Raw genomic sequence first — 23,874 nt, 5'->3', positions numbered from 1 at the left:
GGTGCTCCTGCTCTCTTTTGGACCTCAGTGTCGATACTCTGAAGCGAAGCTTATTTAGTGACTCTACAACCACCCAAGCAGCACAATGTCTACTAAAATTCGAGTGCAATAGGGGTGGACGGGTAGGTGGAAGGCCTTGAACAGACTCGTGAAACTAAAAAGCATTGCTAAGACACATACCGTCCACCCCCATTGCACTCGACTTTCAGTACATTGTGCTGCTTGGGCAAAGACGCTCTTCTAACCCTATCATTTGCACGTGATGTTCGGCAAAGTTACCCTTCGTCAGGTTTGGCAGCTCCCCGTATAGGACCGTCGTCGTGCATTTGTTATTGTTGGCAGCAACACTGATTCCCTCGACGACAGCATTGTCGTGTCATTTTGCTCTGCCCCGCTGATGGCTTCAGACGGTAAAGACGTTGCTCCACGCTGCTTTGATTGATGGGATTGTAGCGACTGAAGCTTGCGAACTTGGCGATGCGGAAACGAAATTGCCCCGATTTATTTATTTATTGCCGCGTCAGCGAAGCGGGTTCGGTTGTTCTTCGCTTTCCGGAGAAAATAAATCTCGCTTCCTCCTGAAATGGACGTCAGGAATTGGGGCAGCACAGCAGGCTTCGAAGGATGCAGTATCCGTCATCAATCACGAGACGTTATATGGAATGATGCGGAAGAAGTATTGAACGAGAAACTCGTGTGACACGGGGTATATATACAATCATTGGCAGCAATCTGTGAAAGAATGTATGAAGTTTTCCTCCAAAGTATAACTGGTGCAAGTGATGTGGAGTTGCGGGCCTCACACTCTTGAAGCAAAAATCTCCGTTGTATTTCTTCTTAAAATCATATCATGAATGCTGCTTATGAATCTCATTTGAAGGCTACGATATCGGAAACGCTTTAGTTTATCCGCGTAACTTTAACCTTTCTCTGTTGTGAAAGGGGAGGAAAGAAGGTAATGAGAAAAGTCATGACACGTTGACATCACGCAGAGGTTAAAAGTGCGGTATAGATTAAATTGCAGTAACACACACACAAAAAGGGCATTATCCGTAGGGAGAGCTTGAATTCAGATATTGATACGTGATTAAAGTTAGAGCCAAATTGATTAGCAACGGAACTATGGGGAGGAGGAGGAGGAGGAGGGAAAGAATCGTGACATAAAAGTCGCGACAGTGCCGAACTGGCCATAGCATCACCCTTAACTGTAACCGGCTAGTAAAAGTTCAATAACGCTAACATTAAATCATTCCTGTATTCTCTTTTCTTTCTCCTTTTTCTTTCTCCTTTTTCTTTCTCCTTTTTCTTTCTCCTTTTTCCTTTCTCCTTTTTCCTTTCTCCTTTTTCCTTTCTCCTTTTTCCTTTCTCCTTTTTCCTTTCTCCTTTTTCCTTTCTCCTTTTTCTTTCTCCTTTTTCTTTTTTTGCTTGCGTTACTTGTCAGTTTCGATTCCACTAACAAAATCCAAATGAGGTTTGTAGAACACACGCATAAGACGTCTTGGATATGACTTCGAGGCGAACAATTTTCGTTCTCTACCAGTGTAACTACAGACATGTATAGCGATTCTAGCCGTCCCATTACAACGCCCATTCATTCGGAAGCCTGCACGACTTGCCGGTCCTGCGCTATGGGGCTGCAACAGCGGGTCCTTGTCATTTCTCTTGTACGCCGGGTAGTTCTGAATCCTGGTCACGTCCGCTGCCGTCACCGGAGTCGTCTAACGCTGCTGCTGTTGTTTTTGTTGGGCAATAGCTGCCTGCGGCGTCGCTGCTAATTGAAGTAGCGTGGAGCCAACTTAACGGGCCCGCGCACAAAGAAAAGAGAGATCCGAAAGCATCTCAGGAGGGAGTAACAAGCCGTGCGAAAAGTTGCGTCGTTGTATAGCTCTGAACGCCGCTGACCTTTAACTGCTGTATCCATTGTGGAAGGTAGTTAGTTCTCCGTAATTCAGGCGCATTTTATCTTCCAGTGACTTTGAAAACGATCGCTGTGCGAGAGCACTTGTAATAACGACGAAGTAGACATTTGAATAAAATGCGAGGGCGTTCTGAGCGCTGTGACTTTGTGAATTTCTGGCTCACCACCCCAGGGCACACTGGTTAGTATCAGAAGGGGGTAGTACTATGAATGAGAGTATGAAGAAAGTATGAAACAATGAGCGAAGGACTAGGACTAGAGATATTACGAATCCAGCATTTTCCGAATCTTTTCTATAAAAAGAGTTTAAAAAGCCAGGGGGGGAAAATATTCTACCGAAAACTGTTTTGAAGCAGAATATGACACCTTTGTTTAATGAAAAATAAATTGAATAATAGTTGAGTTTCAGTATAAAATATACCCATATACCTTAAACGTAATATATTTAACACGTTGTTCATCGACTACAAGAAATACACAAATTCTCCAGTCTGAGTTGTTTCCATGAAAATAAGCAACGGTCAAAAGCAATACCATATTACTTTTAAACTTGTAATGTAACAGTTCCTGCCTAAACTGTTTGTCCAGAACAATGTAAACAAGCAAACAAGAAAACTCCCGTCGGCCAATGAAGCTTTCGCCGGATTCTGGAGGCGCCAATTGTAGAAAGAAACAAACAAGAGAGAGATACATGTTGACGATGATATGGGGATGACTTCCGCTCATTGAGCAGAATGCTACACCATTGCTATTGGGGAAACAAACAAACGTGGTTGGTTGATTCGAAAAAATCGATTTCCCGTTTTGGGCACGTGGAATAGACGAGTTCAGAAAATCCCAGAGTGCTTAGCGCCGCTTTGAACTGTGGGAGTTTACTAATACGAAAGAAACGGGTGACTTCCAAACTGTTCCGATTTCTCCCCTACCGGTCCATTGTCCACGACGTGTCAAGGTCAGCGAAAGCGCAATGTGAAGGATTATCCTTTGTTCCCCCGCTCAGCAAGCGCCCATGATGCAATGCGTGTGCGCAAAGAGCACTGGGATTTTCTGAACTCGTCTATTCGGATTCCCGAATCTCGAATACCTTCCTAGGATTTGCGGATTCGGTTGACACATCCCCAACTATGAGGTAACCTTCGGAAAACAGTGTATTCGCCTTGTACATGAAACATTAGCATTTCTAGTGAAACGTCAGAGAACCGTAAATTAATGGAGAAGCAGGTCACGTGTGTGCCTTGAGGCGTAATGCTGTGTATCACTGGTCCTGTTATTTACGCTTGAGTTTCAGAGCGTTTACCCAGAGGAAGCATGTCCTGATATGACTTTCCACAGCGTCGCGATAGAACATACTGCGTTGCACTGCGAAACAAAAGACTATGCCACATCAAAGCGGTTTTCGAAAGGACTATAAAGATCAAGTAATAAAGATTACTGACACTCGGTTCTCCACAACTGCCGCCCCACTGACATTCAATTACGATCGGTGCAGAGGTGTGCTGATGGATTTTTCGGGTTCTATTTTTACCGTTGCCCATTACGGGAGACCTTTCGACACATTTGACTCCCTTTCACTAAATATCTTTCGCACCATCACACAATTATTGACGCTTTCAAATGAAACGGAAACTAAACTTAAACTAAACAAATTAAATCTGAGCTCTAAAATTTTAATATTCATTTTAGTTTAAGCGTCGTTCCTTTTCTAGGTGCCACTAAATGGCAATGAAGTTTGACATATCAAATTGTGCAATTTTGTTCATTCGCATTGCAATCGACAAATCCCACAAGTATACACGCCGCCTACATCATTTTAACAAGTCGTTCTTTGGTTTCAACGCGCGCAGCGATCAAATTATATATTCTAGGCAGACGTCCAAAGAGAAGAACACCGCGAGTGTGCTGATTGTTTTAGCGATTCGTTCCTGTACAGACGAGATAGAGAGATTTATTCTGATTTCACCCTTTCGCCGCTATCGCAGCCTGAACGTTATCCGTTAACAGCGATGAAGGCCACTTTCCCGGTGAATTCCGTTCCTTTTATGAGGTTAGTAAAATTCCTCACGATAGCGTCGGTAATGCGGTGGGAGAATTCCTGAAGGTAATGGATGCATTCCTGTTAGACTCCTTGACTAATGGGAAAACACGTTCAGCTATCCGTGCTCAACCTGCACATCTCTCGACACTGCCGTTTGTGAGCGGTTTTCTTTCGTTAAAACGGGGCTTTCGCGAGCTAATTTTTCTTTTTTTTTTTTTTCGTAGTACGGGTGCTTTGCAGTCTATTGCGAAACACTTGTATTTCTGTATTCGCACTCCTTGGAGTTTCTCAATTAATCAATAATTCGTGGGAAGCACTCTATACGGAAACGATTCAATAAAGGAAGCTGTCGAGCCGAAGCCAGATCCAAACTCCCCTGTTGATGGATCGGAAGGTGTTCGCGATAAGGATTCTAATAACGCGATAAGCTACTGATGTTACGTTGCTTAGCTTTGCTGAACTGACAATTCAAGAATTCATGTCGCGGAACAACTGTGGCCATAGGTTAGTTAGTTAATTAGTTAGTTAGGGGCCATAAATCAGGCTGCACTGTACTGGCTTTCTGTCTATCTAATGGATTTCTGGGGAATTCACACACCCATCTTTTCATAGCAACAGTATGGCGCAACCTACGCAGCGCCGTGACTCCAAATTACTGGCGCCCTCGGTGAGTTTCGAACTCGCAACCTTCTTTGCCTTCGTCACGTATATCAGACGTCATTTTGCCTTTGTTAGAGATTACACAATTTACTAGACGTCCATTCATCCTCTATGAGTCACCCTAAGGCCGATATCGCTGAACATTTTCCCTGAAAATCATGATTATGTAAGTATCGTAATGACACCAATAGCTACCTGCCGTGTCACTATTAACCAACTGGGAAGTTGTACGCGGTGCGTTTAAAGTGTTATTTATATTATTCGTCTTTCTTTCTGCTTTTCAAAAAATATTCATCATTGTTTGCTTACTAACGTGCATTCATCCTGGATAAAGATACATTCAGTAACGCTTGCAGGCCCTGAGCCAACAGATGATGATGATGATGATGATGCTCCTGCTGTGGGGTGGGAGGTGGCTGGGTCGAATCCTATCACCGGCTGCGGCGTCTGAAGTTTTCCTTAGTTTTCCGGCAGACGGATGCCACCGGCACAGTTCCCCCTGAAGTCGGCCCAGGACGCATATTGACGTCTCCTCCTCCTTCATCGCAGTCCTCACTCCGTCACGGATTCGCGAAAACAAATCTGGGCCGAAAATTCCGCGCACGATTCGATCATCATGAAAGAGGAGGCCAGGTTGATGAACGAGGAGAGCGTTCATGACACGATATCGATTTGTTTTTCTGTGCGTCTCTTCCATCAACTTCCGCCTTCATCATGTTTTATCCTACTCACATGCATGTCGCTTCTATACTTCCGCTTAGGACTCGCCTATGCACTAACACACACGCTCGCATGCACGTGCACGAAAGCTGTTTTTGTGCGTAAAATTGTGCACAATCCATAAAACGTATAGTATAGGTGATTTAATTTCTATTAGCAGGTAGTGAGACTCATTACGCAAGACAGTAAGACGAAACGGTAATTCACACACAGAGTGTGTGAATTGCTTTTTTCTTTCTCTCTCTCTTTTCTTTTTTTTTTTTTTTTTTGGAACACTGTCATCGATTGGAATGACCACCCCACTAACCTTCCACTCATCGACAAAAAATGTACCTTCCGCAGGCAAATCCTCACTCTTATATCATGATCACCACTCACATCAACGTATATAGTGTTGTTGTATTATATATATATATATTATTCTGTACGCATTCATGTTTTTCTACTGTTTATTGTAACATTCTGTACATGGCTCTATCACACTGTAGTTTTTCTTTATTAACTCCAACTCCAACACTTTAGTATTTTATAAAACTGTATATAGCAAACATTCCTTTCTCAATCACTACTGCATTACCAATAACCCCATGCAATATCCATTAGGACCCTTGGGGTACCATGAAATAAATAAATAAATTGTCATTTTAAAATCGAAGCCAATAGAGAGCGAAGAGCCATATAACCGAAGTCATGTTATGTGTTATGCAACCGTCCTATATATATATATATATATATATAACATATGTCGCATACGAATCTTTTCATAACGCACCACCTACGTTGTTACATATACCTTTTCCTGTAGCGTTTTCTGTCGCACGCGCGGAGCTTGGGAATCTGCTCGAATATATTCGGTTTCAAATACACTTTTCGTCGAGTCGGAATTCGAACATGGAATGCCATATGCGACTCAGTATTGCAATACCGGATCACACAATTCGACATTCGAAAAAAAGAAAAAAATCTAATATTCGCGCAGCGTTACAAAATAATACCGACAATGAGGATATCAAAAGCAGAGATTACTTGCATAAACCTATAGTGTGTGCCGTTACAATTAATCCATTATCGATATAATCCTGCACACGCCAGCACAGAATGTTATTCATCCTTTCGCCTCAGCTTCTTGCGCGACTATATTCTGTCAACTTTATTTTATTTTTTTATTTTTTTTACTACGCTATTGTCCTCCCAAATGATGGGCCCTTTCCTCTTCCATCGAAGGAAAAGCCCTCATACACCATAAAGATTAGTGCTTCATTCTGGCCCGTACACGCACAGCGGACGGTGGCAGAGAAGAAAGGCGCAAGGAAAATGAATGGCCCGTATTATATCGCTGATGTCGTCGTGTTTCTATTTCGTAATGAGAACGCTGGTATATATATAGTGCACTCTGTGGCTGTGCGCTCGTGCTGAATTCACGCAACGCTGAAAGCTAGAAATTGAAACCTAAACTAGGATTTTGGAGGGGAGGGATGGGGTTCTAGGCAATTACGACTTTACCAGACGGATTTTTTTTTTTTCTGTTTTCGGGGTTTCTTTCGTTCAATGGCGTACTGCTTTTTGTTTTTTGTTTCCACCCCTGGAGAAAGATATTAGCTTTCCTTACTTTTTTTTTTTTGTGGTATGTAGCGTCACAGAAAGAAAGCGTCATCTGTGAAGCACGAATATGTCATCCTATTTGCTCTTCCTAATTGGATTAGCGCACGCGAGGCGTCGAGGACCCGGCCGCGCGCACTCAACAGATGGCGCATTACGTCGCTACTGGCTCCCTCTGTGTGGGGTGGAGATACCGTGTCGTTTGCTACTATATCCACCATTTTGTCTCCAATGCGCAGCCCGCGCTCCTCTGACGGAGCTATACATTTAGCACTTACCTGTACAGTACACTGAAGAACGATGTAAATATAAATACCAGAGGAGGTTTCGAAGAATTTGGCGAAAGCTGAACTACAGAACGGAACACATGATCGATGCATGGTGACCGATGGTGTCAAAATGGCGGCGTTCGCTTGTACAAAGCGTGACTCCATTCTACATAGAGGGAGCTGGTATTCAGACACCCTTAGGAGCGAATACAGGCTAGCAAATATACGACTATACAGCTCGCGCGACGTTCCGTGAGCCTTCGTTGTCTACTAACCCCCACTCCTGTGGAACCTCAAAAATAGCTCTCCCGCTTCTAGGAGCTGGGCGTTCAGTTTTAATGTTTCCTTGAAGAATTTAGTTTGCGATTTAATTAGTGGATGCGGTGAAACATGTATAAGTCTACATCCGTGTGTTGACCCCGCCAAGTAACAAAGTATTCCTAAAAGGGCGCCTCTGTGGCTTCTCTTGGGCCGAGCTACGTGAGGCCGACAACGGCAAGCCCTATCACCACCACCACCACCACCTTGGGCCGGGCTTCCTGTATTGCATAGCCATCCGAGGACCCTACACCCCCCACCCCCACCCCCTATTGTTTCGTAAACTACTTGACTAATCTTACTTTATTTTCACAACGTTCACTTAATGTTTCAACCATTACATCCGTCCCTTTCAGGACTACCGGAGAGACTGAGGAGAGTAGAATGAGGAGTAATCGCAATGTGTAGATGACTATATAGAAGCTGTTATTGCTCCCCAAATTACTCCCGCTCCCCTTCGAGTGTAGGGTACGTACTGCTCCCCATTGGTGAAACGCCCCATATGTCTAGGTGTCACGTTGAACGGGCTGCAGTTTCAGTTTTGTATATACAGCGCAAAACGTTGGGTAAATAAGTTCCTATATCGGTAGCCGCTTCCTCGGCGTCGTGCGACTCAGAATCGAATTCGCGAGCGGCAATATTGCGGTTTTTGCTTCTGTCTGAAAACGGAGGCAAGAAAACGGGGGGGAATCCAATTTTCCGAAGCTGAGCGATGTTCAGCTCTTTCTTTTCTCAGCGTGCACCCAAATGACATTTAGGTTTTCTTGCAAAAGCAGTGCCAAACCTTTCGTAACGCGATTCTCGATCTCCGTGCTGTGCATCAAATAGCGAAAGGGAACCACCATGATACACATAAATTAGCAATTTCCCTTAAAAGCTGTCGTCCGTTCATCAATCTTTCGCTGCTTAATTTCATCGTCTTTGCGTGGCAACGCTTTTGGGTAGTTATCGTTTCAAAGATCTGATTATGGGCCAGTCGTATTAACGCGAGCAGCACAGCGCTGCGACGAAGAATAATTTATCGGCCGATGATTCGGCGGCACCGGTGCTTGCGTCTTTTCGTCCTAATATACAGGGTGCTTCACGTAGCGCGTCACAAAATTGTATTAGGAAATCTACTTGCCTGATAATTTATTTGCCTGATAATTACGGGGTGAAGCACAATATAGGGCGACCCACAGTTTGCCCATTTCGAAACGATGGTTTTCGGATTTTTAACTCGGCCGTTACCATTCTAGCGTAAGGGAACGTATTTTATATTGGAATGAGGTAAACCCAATATGCATTTTTGTTTTTGACACGCGCGCAAGTACACACGCACGCGCGCTGTAAAATCACGGCAAAATTCGCCAAAGATAAATACCGTTGACCCCAGAGGTGTCAGACAAGGAGATTTTAGTACAATTTCTGTGCGTGGAGCTCGGAAAAAAGGTCATGCCGAGTAAACGTTCGCGTTAATAGTGGCGCTGTGTTCATGGAAGTGGCAGCATATAACGCGAACACGGGTGCATTACGTGGCCTATCAACGCATTTCCAGCGCAGTCAGAGCTCACAACTCTATTGTCGTTGAAGCAAGTTTTCGTCGCCATACGCTACCTGTACCCGATATAATCCGACTAGCTGTTATCGATCCAACTTCACTGTGAAACGCCATTATGCTAATATGCGGTGCTACGGCGAAGATTTGAAAGTCGAATTTCAGCCCGATTTCGACTCTGACTCAACATTTTCGTGCGCGCGTGTGGGCGCATGGGAAAGCGCACCTCTATGCACCCTCCATTATTTCCCTTCTTCCTCTTTTCTTCCTTTCGCCTCTGACATTTTGAAGCAAAGAAGGCTTTCTTCGCACCATGCCCTTTTGGTTTCTCCGTTATGGGACCGCTAAACTGCTATCTTCCCTGCCAGTCTGAATAAGCGCTCGGTTCTTTAGGAAGACATCGGTTCTTTGTTTGTATTGTTGATACCGCGAGTCCCAATAAGTGAATGCCCACCGTCTCCTATGCGCTTTTCCTTTTGTAATGTGATCTTTTATAACATCGTACCCTGGCATCGGTTGACGATGTCAGGAATCAGGATGATGTCGGCACAATAGAGCCTTTGGGAGGGACATCGCCTGCCGCTGTCACTATCAAGACATGTTACACCTTGTCGTCATTATGTTTTGTCGATGGAAATAGTATCGAGTGTGTGTTTGTGTCGAATAATCGGCCGTATACTTGCCGATAGAAAGCCGTTATAATATTCAGTCGGGCGGCAGGCAACCGGTCGGGACGGCTTATACAGTCAGAATGTGCCTAGTTCGCCACCACCGGATCCCAGATTAACACGAACGGGAGCCCGTTGAAGCGACAGACCTGCTTTGCTGTACGTCACTGCTGAATAGACATCTGCCGAAGAAACGTCACAGTGACGTACTCATGACGTTGGCAGACATTGCGAAACCGAGACAGCGCGGACGGAGAACACCGCCGTTTCAGAAAGCCGTTTTCCTTCACGAAAGTCAAGGATCGCTTTGAGGTCACGCTTTGAGTCACATTCGCGTTCCCAGTCCACCGTGGAAAGAAAAGGAGGCCCCACCTGGAGTCACTAAATAAGCTTCACTTCAGAGTACCGACACTGAAGTCCAAGGGAGAGCAGGAGCGCCATCTTGTTTCCGTACCACTATCGGTATCATCCCCATGAAAATTTTCTGAATCCGAATCCAAGCAAGGTTCTGCGAATCCACGAATCTTTCGAATCTCGAATCCTTCGAATTCTTTCTTAAAAATAAAAAAAAGTAAAAAGAAGTGTGTAAAAAGTGCGTCAACTACAGGAAATACATAAATTCTCGAGTCCGAACTGTTTTTATAAAGCTAAGGCAACAATCAAAAGCAATCCCATATTACTTTTAAACTTGTATAATGTAAAAGCTCCTGCTTGCACCCTTTCAGTCCAGCGCAACGTAAACTAACAAGAAAACATCCACCGGTCAGTGAGGCTTTCGGCGTGCTAGGCAGGTGCCAATTTTCAAAAGAAACGAACAAACGTGGTTGGTGGATTCGAAAGATTCGATTCGCCTATTGGGCAGTGGGATTCGGATTCTCGAATCTCTAGTACCTGCCTAGGATTCAAGGATTCGCGGATTCGGCTGGCACGTCCCTAGAAAATATGAAACACGCTCCGAGTAAAATGCGTGGATCAAACGATTAGGACTATATGCTCAGCAGCACCGCGATGTTTACACACTGTCAATCAGACCAATGCCATTAAATATCTTCGTGTAGCAAGGCACGAATGACATTAAGGCTTAACTAATTGCGCACCTAATGCCATTTTCCGTGCTCATGTGGCAGGGGTAATACACGTAAGGTGTTGGCACTGGCTGATTTCGTGCTTGCTAGTTGTTACTTTAACTTGACTCCTAGTTACTTTAATTTGACTTCTAAAAATTTCAATACAGTGGTCCTCGTACATATTGTTCCATCTCCGTTTTTTTTTTTACCTCTATCTGTTCTTTTCTAATTTCCCGCGGATGACATCCGGATAGGCTGCTGCTTACAAACGTGTAAGCTTAGTGCGAGGATTAAGATTAGCTTATCTTAATCCTCGCATTAGCTCCAGTGTTTAGTTTACCAACGTGCACTCGCAGACCAGGTTGCTGTGACTGTAACTTCTATAAGTTCATATGCCACAGGAAGTGTTCACGTACGTATGTGCTGCCTAACATGGACATGGACAGCATTACGCCGGGCAAGGGTAAAAAACAAGAGATAAACTGATGTTCTGAGGCTGGAACAACATAGAAGGGACAGATACAAACAAAGCCTCAAATTGCCTAAGAAATCAACGATGAAAGATGAAAGTCACTGAAAAGGTTAGCCAGCTGTAGGGATCGAACCCACATCTTCTGGATTTCTATCTGGATCTTCTGGATTTCTATCTGGATTTTATCTCTTGTTCAACAGGTGCCGCTTGCGTCGATTCCGTCGTATGAATGTGTGTATGAGTGAGCAAAAAATGTAAGAGTGAAAGGAGGGTGAGTGAGAGTGAGTGGCTGGTTTGTCGTCCCTTCAGATGACGCACCCCGAAAGTCGCTGGAGAGTGGAGAGGCGTGTTAGCTTAGCTCAATTGGTAGAGCCCTGGACCGGAAATCCAGAAGATGTGGGTTCGATCCATACAGCAGGCTAACCTTTTCAGTGACTTTCATCTTTCATCGTAAAAAACACAACGCTCGAAAATCTGGTTCCATTCCTCGTTCTTCGTTGCATTTCCCTATATCATCGTCATCATGTATTTCTCTCTCTCACTCTCTCGTTGCATTTTCTGAGAGGGCTGCTTCCTCCAAGCGCACCGGCCGCGTGTCCGAGAAATCTCCTATGCAGTGAATCGGATATAGAAGAGTGTGCGCAGAGGAAACACAGTCAGCCGTGCTGACGGTGATCAAGTGCCGGGAACAACTTCCGCAGGTGGGTTGCTTCAAAGACTCCTCACCAGACGGCGCCAACTGCTGTTATGCCGCTTCCTTTTCCCAAGGCCGCGTCGATTCAACGAGGGCATCAGTCCATGGCCAGCTTTGTTCTTGAAGTCTCGGCTCTGTGTTTCGTCAACAGAAGGAGATAACTTTTTCTGTGCGCTTTTCGTGCGGTGTACTTCTGCAAGTACGCATTCAACAAAAGGCAGGGAAAAAAAAAAGTCTATCGCATTGTCTTCTTGTCCTCTCTCGTCTCGTTTCAATCTCGCACCGTTACCTCAATCTCTCCTCAAATCTCATTGGCATCTGCTCCTTCCCGCCCACTCGAGCCGGCTGTAAATTCAAATTTATGCAAAATTTCAAAATGGCCTCGCGTCCGACAACCAGAGCACAGAGAACGTCATCGTTGTGAGCCGCGTTCACGTCCTTTGTATGACTCCAGAAAAGACGCCTTTGAAGCTCAGTCTTCCACGCGGAGACTGGACACACGGGTTCGAATCCCGGCACCTGCTGTGCCGTCTGCAGTTTTCCCTGGGCTTTCCCGGCAGACTTTCCAGACGAATGAAGCCGGGCCGACCGCCGCATACTAACCCCCCCTGTCTTCCACTCCACTCCTCCCTGCTGTACTCTCCACCTGTCCACGTCCGTACGGCGCTGATAGCCACAGTTGCTTCGCGGCGCTAACACGCAAGTAAAAAAGAAAAATCCGATCTCAGACGAACAAAAACCAAGAGGTTGCTCAACTTGATTTATCGCACGATTTGAAAAACGCAGCAGCAAGCATCTCTAGTCTCGTCGTTGTAATTTTAAACTGACTTGACAGTTTTTCGTCATATTTTTCCCCAGGTTTCTCCTTTTCCTTCTCTGTCTTACTTGCTTTTTCTACACAGTGTTTTTCGGTATAGACAGTTTTGTTTTCGTCTCTCTATCTGTAGTGCTCTGTGCCACTAATTAGAAGCGAAGCCCGAGGCTGAGCCTTGCCGTTGCCGTTGCCCTTGCCTTGCCGTTGCTTGCATACAGATTTGCCGAAGGGATAGAAAAAGGAAAGAAAGGGCTTGGACGCCTTCTTTGTTACGTCTTTCTCTTCCAAGTACTACTCTGTCGTGTTTCTCCTGCATGTTCACATGTATACAAGTTCGTCTTGCCACGCCATTGACTACGTAATACGTATCGATCTAATGAACCAAAAGTGACTCTATAAAAGTGCCAAGCATTGCATATATCGCATGTAAAACGCAACTGTTCTTTTGTGGGGTATAGATTCTGTCGTTTGCGACAGGTGCGCGAAATGATCGCAGTTAGTACACAGCTGTTTCTTTCCTGTTTATTATCTTCTTAATTCATTTGCTGTCTTTTTATTTTATTCTCTTGCTCTCTCTCTCTCTTTCTTTGGTGTACGTACATTGTTTTGGATCCGGAAAGCGTCGAGAGCCCTTTTGGTTTCTCAGGTTTATCCTTTTTTTTGTCTCTATTTCTGTGCATACTTTATGAGGCGGTGGGACACATTGAAGACTGGTAACACTTTCGAAACGGTCAGTCACAGGAACAATCTGCAAATTGAATTTGCCGAAGATATAATTAATGTTGAAATTGAGCATCTACGACGTTTAAGCCGTTACGCTTTCCTTATGACATATCTGCGAAAAAAATAAAGTAGGAAGCACTTTTCAAAGACCACACACATCTTTCTAACGTAAAAGTATTCGTCGTTATTGGAATGCATAAAAAGGGGTTCGCTTCTTGGCACCGATTTCCATAAAGCCTTTCACGTTATAGTTTCAGCGTAGAGAATACCTTCAAAAGAGATGAAAGCGTATATCTTCGAGATCTGAGCCAGAACATTAAGAGTTATTTTGCCTGCCTAGATCCGAAGTCCTTCTTCAAACAAAATATCGAAATAAATACGTGAAAGCCACGTGTGCTCAAAAGTGCACGTCAAAGACGGCAGCGAATGTGATCTTTATCTGTCCGTAAGAACCTTTGGGATATTCTGAAATAAATAAATAAATATGCACTTAGTAGCGAGGCCTTTGAAGTGGACGCTTCATTATCAATACACGGAGATATATCGGAAATGAAGCTGGAAAGGGAAACTGGCGTCTGGAAGATCGCGGTTCCTGGTTTCTTAAAGTTCGGAACGGACATGAACAGAGAGGTCATTGACCGATTACAACTGCCGTATGACTGCGGCGCTGAAAGAAAAGAAACAGTGCCAGAGAGTACGTATTTGATTCAATAAAAATTCCTCGAGGGCTCCCATCTCTTCGTAACGCAGTGAAGAGGTGCCCTATATGCCAACTTTCTACCAACCCCAACCTCTACGTCAGTTTCTGAAATTCTCTTTGTAGCTTGAAAGCGACAATTGCAGATCATTGCTTCTTGCTACGTCCTTGCTGTAGCACGATAACGTTTCAACCGATGGCGGCAATGTTGTGATGGGCTCTAAACTCTAAAGTTACGTCGTCGCCTTGCGTGTTGAATAAACTTTCCCGTAACAACAATCGTTTAACGTCGGCGGTTGCGTGTTAATAAAATACCGTCAACTCTATTTGCGACTGTATTGGCGAAGCTATAATTAGCTAAGTTTTTTTTTTCTATTTTTAAAACCTGACCGTTGGCCTCAATGCACTCTAAGAAAAAAAAAAAGAGTACTTTGACTCCTTTTCGCGGACTAAATGCGTTGCCACAAAAAAATAGTCCCTTTCGGGAGTAATTGAATGTCACAGAGTGGGGACTGCATTTCACTCTCTAAGTGTCTGAGGTACCTAATTCGTGTGCATGCATGAAAATGCTTTGAATCAAACCTTCAACCGTGATATATCGAGTGATATAAAATCTTGCGACATAAATGTTGCACAGTTTTCTAATAAAGAAGCGCTGACTGTTTCTTGCTCTGTTTGGTGGGAAAATTGCTAAGCTGGCTGAGTTATACAGCCTTATGCCATCAAATTGACCAAAGTACCATATTTACATATATAGACTGTTGCATTTTGAAGACCATTTTCGAAGTTCAGTGACCATTTGCAGTCCTGTAGAGTAAATGTCGAGGTTTTGGAACTAAAATGGAAAGTAACTGCAAGCTTGGGGACTAAAAGCTGCAATTCACTCTCCATTTTACTCATTTTTTTTCTTAGAGTGTGATTGGAAAAGGAGACCTTTTAACATACGACGCAAATTTTGTAACACTTAGGTGAAACACCCAGTATGTCCGTTTGGTGTCTCTAGCATAAGTAAGCGATGCTCCATTGTCATGTTGCAACACGCGGTGCAGTATACACCTACCCCGTTTCACATAAACCTGCAGGAGTTCGTTTCTCCTTTTTTTTTTTTTCATTGTGGCATTTGCATTGCGTCTCGCCGTGTGCCAGCTATTATTTTGAAACCCTCGGGGTAGAATGAAGCGGGACGACACGTCGAAAGGTATTATAAAGCCCCTGGCCCCTGGAAATAACCACTCTCGGGTACCCCGCGTGCACCTGTCCAGAAATAACGGAAGGCTCTAATCGTGTCCTGAGAGCCCTCATTTCGTGGAACTGTCTTCCACTTTCGATTGCTGTCTCTATCTCGGTGCGTTTGTGGGTGTGAGCAAGCCAACTTCGTTGCGGCATGCTGCGTACGTATAGTCGTGCCTCTTAATCCTCATATCGGAATACTATGCCCTTAAGAAGCCTTTGGGTATTCGTTGTCGGCGCCTTCTATGCGGTAAGCCAGCGCCGATTTTCACAGCCTGTACTCGGAGAGAGAAATAGTGAGGGAAAATGAATAATTTTTTTGGCATTTTCAATTATCGTTCACTATAGTCACTTTCGGGGCCAAATGCACAAAAGTTTGTACGATGCTTAGGGGGCTATTTGCGTGGGTGCTACTCTAAAATGGGGAGTACTTGAAATCTAGCGTACTAAACTCTCTAATTGCTCCCCAGTTTACTCCCCCTTTTTGTTTCTTAGTGTTGGGCATGCCATAACGTGTTTGTGTATTGATATTCTGTATGATTATTTGCTTTGAGAATGTTGCTCGAACACGAACAGGTGTCTGTAATCACATAACTAACATTATACATTCGCTTTGCAACTAAATTAAATTTGCAGCGTCTAGATCAACTTAGAAGACCTATTCAGTCTCCAAGCATGCTTGCGAATCTAAGTTTTTGTTATGTCAGCGTGAAAGAAACCTTACGGTGCTGCAATGAGCGACGTTTGCCGTGTTACGGAAGAGAATCCGCCGCGACAAAGTTCGAAGTACGACGACGGATGATGCAAATCAGTTTCTCGTGAGGTACAGTGCGATATGAGGATATAAAAAGAATACACTGGAGTATTTCATGCACAAAAACGTTAAATCGGAATGTGTAGGAGCAGCGCCTTTTCGAATATCGTACTTTTCGGTGTATAACAGGCACACCCTTGATTTCAACGAGATTTTGATCCGTCATCACCCTGCGTGTTTTACAAGGTCACTGGCGGTCCTATGCGGAAATACGTATATGAATAATGAATGGAAATATGTATAATATATATATGAAATATGCGATGCATAGCACGCACGGCGTATTTGTCTGACTTTTTTCGTGTATAACACGCGTGTTATACACCGAAAATTACTACAAGCGAGATCTCGCGCCCTGTAAAGCAGGCTTCGTTTATCGCGCAGGTGCTGGGCGGGGAAGGCGAGCTTAGCTATACTCGCGGTGGTGGGCTGCTTCGTCGGCTGCGACAGCCATTAGGGAGAGTAATAAATGACGCAGGAGATCGTGTAGAGAGAGAAGTGGGCACGAAAAGCCGGTAGGAACCCAAGGGAATATGCAATCGGGCGTTGAACCCTGCTACTAGTTCCTTACTTGCGAAGAAGGTGCCCACGCAGCCCTAAAGAGCACCGAAAAGGAAAGACAACTTGTGCTCAAATGAAAGTATGTGTTTCAATTAGTATAATGCACGCAAAATTAGCTCACACAGCGCTAGCGTTTAGAAGAAAAACGCAATGAAAACAGAGCCGTCTTTTGCGGCAACGAATGGGATTCTCAGGAAGAAAGATTGGCGGCATCCAATCGGGCAGCAGGAGAAGCACTCGCATGCTTATACCTATATACATTTTTATACATATATATTTTTACATATATTACATATGAATACATATATCATTTTTATATTTATATATATTTCTATGAATACACAGGGAGCTAGTCATTGGACATGGATGTCAAACTCCCGGCGTTCAAACTGACGGCGTTCCAACATCCTCCTCAAATGATAATTCCGCGTAAGTCCTTGGCTCGTGCGACTTGTGTCGTATTATGTTAATATAATTTGGAGTATATAGACTTAGCTATGTTTCTATTAGCTTGGATTATTCCTGAATATAAACATTCGGTGAAATAATATTAAAGAAACAATATATTACAGAAAGTAACGAACATTATTGATTCGGGGCATAGAGTATAATTGGGGGCCTATATCTCCTTTTTATTTTATTTTCGTATAGTCCCTATCATCTTTGGGAGGGGTAGGGCTTCACAATTTTCGGGTAGGGAATTTTAAGCTTCAAGCTGGGTCAGACAACGGCGTCGAGGGAAAAAAATGCCCGGATGTCAGACACAGTCTGTAGTGCATGACCGCCAGAAAATTTTACATCCCAACGTCTGATCTGCACTACAATGACGTCATCGCCTTGCAACGCGGTACTTATACTTTACCTCATTGTTTCACCCACTGGTCGCACGTGGCATTTTAGTATCACTTTACTTTCCTCGAGCGAAACGACCTTGCAGGGAATCCATAAACGCTGTGCCCGACTTGGAGACTTTACTGGTGGCCGCGAGACGCAACATCATAAAGGACAGGGCTGGAGTAAGAGTTATTGGCCAGTGACCCTTCAACGGGCCAATGGTGATCGCCCCATTTATATCTCGTTCCCTGCGACTAGGATTATACGAGCGCCTGGAGACGCTGTTCGAAGATCGTTCGGGATCGTGCACTGTGGCGTATAGTTTACGACCAGGCTTTGGAAGGCTCGGAACAGTTTTGTCACAGCAGGCGTCTTGTTGTAGTCATCGTAGACATCAAAGCCATATATGAACGTTGTACTGCCATGCACGACACTTTTCGGTGTACGTGGTATGTGTCTTGCGTGCGTGCTTGTCTTTTGCTGCTCCCTCTAGCAAGCAGATTGCGTTTTTCTAAACGCTATACGACACGGTACCTGTACCCTTGAGCTCTATATTTCGGTTCGTCGCTTCCTCCTCGCTCCTGGGTGATATACACTTACGCAAAACCAACCCTCCAGTATGTAGGAAGCATGGGCATCAGGGTTCTTGGCGAACAGAGACACCGGTTCATCCTACAGTGGGTCTCGGCCACAGTGGCAATACAGGGCATCGAGGAGGCAGATTTGGCGCCGGCTGCGGCCCACCGTATCTGCGGAACCGTGCCAATCATCCTCTCCAGTGGAGATAATCGCTTCTACTTGTCTGCATTGGTGTCACCCTTGACCCTCCAGCAATGGCGCCATGACATCACCTATAATGGTCACTCCTCCATGCAGTGAACCCGTCGTTATCATTTAAGATGCCAGGTGGCTTCCCTCGCCGGTTTAGGTCCCTTCTGCGTAGTCTACGACTCAACGTCGCCTTCACCCCTCTGTTCCGGGTTAAGCGGGGTCGCAGTAACAAGGCTGTGTGCCCAGCTTGCCACACCCCAGTTACGATTCCCCATATCATCGAGGACTGCGACCGGTGCACGTTTGAACGCGGGGTGATTCAACGCCTACTTGAGGCCCTTGACCGTTCAGTTTGTCCAAAGTCCTTGGCCCATGGAGCTCCCCTGCGCCCACTGCCGGGTTCTTCGCTCCCTTTTTTCTTTCGTGCAAGCTACTGGCCTCCTCGAAGAGCTCTAAACAGAACTCGCGACCTGCTTTCGCTTCGCGCTCACCATTAATTCATCCTCTCATATTTGAACCTCTTTGAAGTGGGGTAGGGTCATGTGGCTACCACGGGGAAACATCTCATGACGTCATCACTCTTCCATCATTTATTTATTGTTGTTGTTGTTCTAGTATAACTGCAACAATTCAAAACCGCATCTGCTAGCAACAAATTGGCAGTAATGGCGCCAGGGGTCTCGCGGTGGGTACCGGCTACATTCGTGTGACAATATTGAGTTTTAAATGTCGCTCGTCTTGAACGTGATTATACGCGTTTCATTGAGCTTTATTGCGTCTTATTGAATAGTGAAAAATATCACTCGTATGAGGCGTGAATCTAGGCGACCTAGGAGTCTTATGAGTTTCAGAAACTGTTTTATGTATTATTAAACGTCTTAAACTTTAAGTAACCGCAAGCTGCCAATCATCGGCTGCGGCGCTGCGTTCGAGGCTATACGTCTTTTCAGTCGGAAAGGAGATCTCCCCATTTCGAAATGGATCGAAAAGGATATTATCCGTTGCCGTGTGTCAGTACTCAGTGGGCACGAACTCGTTTCGAAGAGGTGACCCTCTCCCGAAAGACGTTAAAAGTGCTCCTGTGTCAGGGGTACCACGTGTGTTATAATGCCACTTAACGATGTTGACCTTATTATTGCTTTTTTATCCCTTTTTTTCTTCATCTCGTTCCTCTTATTTTTGTCGGTACGTAGCCCGACTTTCTCCATTCGGCGCGGTGGCCTTCTACGCGGCTGCCTCTACTATAGACGGTTCATGCTTTTGGTGTTTCGTACTTCGGAGTTTGTAGTTCGCGTAATCCATACCTATTTTGGTGTGCTGTCATTTCAGGCTGTGCTGGGAACTGCTTCGTTTATAGTTCTAAAGCCGCCAGGGGATCGCGATAGGAAAAATACGCGATATCCCGTTGGGCTCGGGAAGGGCGCCAGATTATTCCGCCTGCGCTGTCTCGGTACGCTGCCACGGTTTTAAACTGTCATAAACAGGTGACGGACGGAGTTGTCTCTGGAACCTTTTCTGATAACCTTGAAACTTTCTGTACTAAACCATTAATAGTACTCGTGCCTAGAGATGCAAAATTTTCGGAAATTTTGAATCGTTGGAAAGAAAAACTTTTTTTTTTGGGGGGGGGGGGGGCGGTCCGAAAAATTGGAAAAAATGGAAACAAACGTGGCTACTGCTGAGTCCAAGCATTGCCGGCCAAACCGCAGCATACAATGAGGTAGAGGCTTTAGTAGTGTTCATCCTCTAGGCATAAATGCAGAGCAGAGCATCCCATGCTGTCTACTCAGCGATAGGTAATTAGAACAACCCGTCCACTCCGACCAGAACTCCGACATTATGTGAACGCGATGGCGATCCCTTGGACCGGCCAGAAGGAGCTCTAAGTTGGTGGTTGTTGGCGGATTAGAGGCAAGGCACTGTTGGCACGTTGGAACGCATCAAAGGCACGAAAATTTACATTTATGAATTTTGTCGCCTGGATATTTTGGGCTATTTTTCCGGAGACGAGGAAAAAAAACGAAAAACTTTTTTCCCCAAAAATTGCTGTTTTTTCCTTCTTTTTTTTTTTTTCGGGGCTTCGCATCTCTACTCATGCCTCTTCCAGTAGAGTAGAGTATCATTTTCAACAGATAACGCTCACGTCACGGAATCATTAAACCGCCATTAAACCGTCAACCGTGATATGTCGAGCGAAATAAAACCTTGCGACATGCATAGGGCACATTTGTCGAGCACTCTCGGGATATTTTCGGCACCCTCGTGTTTTGAAGCACGCCACCGCGGTTTATTCATCCCGCGGCCCAGATACAGAATTTTTCCTTTCTTTTTCAAGCGCGCCATTCACAACACGCTGCCTCTAACGTCGCCCTTACAGGCATCTGAGCATCATAGAAGTTGCGAAGCTGCTTTGTAGCTCGTAGAGAGTGGCTCTATTTAGACGAAACGCTCAGCGCGCTTTGTGAGTGTCACGGTAGCGTTTTCCGATGTTACTCCATAGTGTCACGTACTTGGGTTTTGGGCGTGCGTGAGATGAGCTTTCGCAGGTAAGCGTGAATTATATTTGCTCTCTCTCTCTCTCTCTCTCTCTCTCTACGTGTGTGTACATTCAGGCCCTTCGCGCTCTGAATCAATATCCGCGTTTGAGGCATCGTGTACTACGCGACCTAGCCTATTTATAGCCCATGTATGGATTTTGAGCGCTGTCCTACTGCCATTGATAATGGAATATGCGTGCGCTGGTTGCTTATGGAAAACGAGTTCTTCGAAGGACTATTTGTCTTCCTTTATTACTACTGTGTACCTTTTTTTATATATATTATTAGAATAAACGTGAATCTTTGGTGTTGCCTTCGCTCGTCGGCTCTGCTGGGTTTCGTCTTTATAGGGACGTGGGTGACTGCATGTTAAAGAAGTGTGTGCATGTAAAGTATAATTCGTAGCCTGACTGTAAAGTTGCGTGCTGTCATTATGAGATGATAAGACGGTTTGTAGGACGGATGAGATTATAAGATTCTATGCATTTTAATCTCGCTCAAAACCTAATCACTAGAGATGGGACGAGTCTAGAATTTTCCGAATCCGAACATAAAGGAAGGTTCTGCGAATCGATGAATCTTTCGAATCCTTTCTTGAAAACAAAAGTTTAAAAAGTCAGGAGAAACAAACACTTCTACAGAAAAGTGTTTTGTAGTAGAATTCGATATCTTTGTACAGTCAAGCTCCTTTGCAACGAAACTCAGGGGACAGCAAAAAAAAAAAAATGCAGTAAATGTATATTCGTTAAAAAGGATGTCCATTATTGGACCTATAGGGCTCCAGCGGGACCGCAAAAAAATTTGCTGTAGTGGTATTTTCGTTAAAAAGGTGTTCGCTATAAAGGAGTTTGACTGTATAATGAAAAACAAATTAAGTAATAGTTCACATTCAGGAGAAAACATAGCCATATAGTTCTTCTTAAAGGTAAATTATTTAACGTGTTGTTCACCGACTACAAGAAATACATAAACTATCCAGTCTTAATTGTTTCCATAAAACTAAGGAAGTGATCAGAAGCAAAACCGTGTTACTTTTAAACTTTTCATGAAAGAGTTCCTGTCTGAACTCTTATGATTCAAGGCAATGTAAATAAACAAACAAGAAAACACAGCTGAAAGTTTTAAATTAATGCACATTATTGTTCAAACACACCAGCATTCTTACCCGCTCAGGGTCTATAGCCTAACAGCGTTTTTTTTTTTATCAGCTATAACACCCGATGTGCTGAAGGGTCCTTCTGACATTACTGCCGATCGGGGTGTGATCAGGAACTTTTTAGGCCAAACAGGCTTTCAGCGGACTCCGGAGGCGCCAATTTTAAAAAAGAAGCAAGCAAACGTCGTTGGTGGATTCGAAAGATTCGAATCGCCGTTTTGATTCGCCGCAGGGATTCGGATTCCCGAATCTCTAATCCCTGCCTTGGATTCGAGGATTCGCGGATTCGGTTGGCTCATCCATACTAATCACAGTCATGCTGGCATTGTGTTTTCATGTTTGTCTCTCGAAACAGTCCTTTCAAAAGAATAAAATTGATTGTCATCATCAGACTACTGTTTCTTCCCCCGATTCCTCAGCTTTCCTTGCTACACTCAAAAGGAAAAAGGGGTAAACGGGAGAACAACTACAGCTTCTGCTCCCTTAGATTGCAATTACTCCCATTTTAGTCCCCTGACCATGAAAGTTACTCCCCAGCACTACAAATAGTCCCTAAGCTTCGCAGGAACTCCTGTGCATTTAGTCCCTAAAGAGACTAATGGCTGTGGCTATAATCTAATGAAAATGAGAGTGAAACGGGGAGTAATTGCAGCTTCTAGTCCCCTAGATTACAATCACTCCCCAGAACTGCAAATAGTCACTGGACTTCGCAAATGGTCTCCTGAATGCAACAGTCTACGGTAATATGTGCTCTTGGTGAATTTTATAGAATAAGGGTATATAACTGCTAATGACTGCTAATTTTGCTATTTTCCACCTGGGCAGACGAAGAAATCGTTAGAGGTTCTTTCTCGACAAATGTGCCCTATGCATGTCGCAAGGTCTTATATCACTCGACATATCACGGTTGACGGTTTAATGACGGTTTAATGATGGAGCATGAAATGCAGTCTCCACTCTGTGACATTCGTTTAGTCCTATGCATTTACTCCCTAAGGGGACTATTTTTGTGGAAATGGATTTAGTCCCCAAAAGGAGTAAAATTACTTCTTTTTTTTTTCTTAGAGTAGTTTGACAATGATTCTAGTCCCCCGAAAGGATTAAAGTTACTCTCTTTCTTTTTTCTTTGAGTATACCCTTTCTCTCTCGAATATTCGTGGTTCGTCCTTGCGTCAGCCTCCGCGAGGTTCTTGCCTCATGCGGGACCCACAGTACAAATGCTAAAGCGGGCGCGGCATCGCGAGGTCATTTCGTCGAAAATATTTGTTCCCCACCTGCACCTGCCTCTGTGATCCTTAGAACCAAGTCAAGTTCCAATTTAGACCTTCCGACAATTAAACGCACGCGCGTGCGGGTTTCCTTGCTGGAGTCCTCGGAGCGCTTTCGTTGGGTAGTGAGTTCACAAAAAGGCTCTTCGAACGCGGGTATAGCGCTGCGGGCGCACCCCAACGGCAGATAGAGAAAACAGATTACCTCTATTTAGAGCAGACCTCGCGTCTGGTTTTGTTCAGTCCGCAGAGTCGATGACTTTTCTCTCTTGGCGAGTTAGCAAATTGTCAGGCGTCGTTCATATTACCGGGAAGATTAAGCGGGAAGTTTTATTAATGGCGACCAATAAAGAAGAGCAATTGTGGTATTTTTATCGAGTAGTGGCAAGGCGTCGTGGGACGTCTGTGTGTGGTTCGGTGCGAAGTTATTGGTGTAAAGTAAAAATGTCAACGATCTGTGCTCTCTTCCACTCGGGCAAATCAGAATATACTCTTATCATGCAACACCGTGT

General features: G+C 44.5%; 1 protein-coding gene across 4 annotated transcripts in view; it reads left to right on the top strand.

Annotated features, from left to right (window-relative positions):
• The window catches only part of LOC135366914 (rap guanine nucleotide exchange factor 4-like), a 334,286-nt gene that overhangs the window by 240,792 nt on the left and 69,620 nt on the right, over positions 1 to 23,874 (top strand). The window contains exon 1 of one of the 4 annotated variants that reach the window (XM_064599906.1): positions 15,609 to 15,671. The exons of the other annotated variants lie outside the window; for them this stretch is intronic. Coding sequence (XP_064455976.1) covers positions 15,624 to 15,671 — 48 coding nt within the window. The 5' untranslated portion in view covers positions 15,609 to 15,623. Of the gene's footprint in view, positions 1 to 15,608; positions 15,672 to 23,874 lie in introns of those variants that run through there. 4 annotated transcript variants of the gene reach the window in all.

Source organism: Ornithodoros turicata, chromosome 8, assembly GCF_037126465.1.
Source record: "Ornithodoros turicata isolate Travis chromosome 8, ASM3712646v1, whole genome shotgun sequence".
NCBI lineage: Eukaryota > Metazoa > Arthropoda > Arachnida > Ixodida > Argasidae > Ornithodoros > Ornithodoros turicata.
The sequence above is the reverse complement of the archived record's forward strand: the minus strand, read 5'-3'. Positions and strand labels throughout refer to the sequence as shown.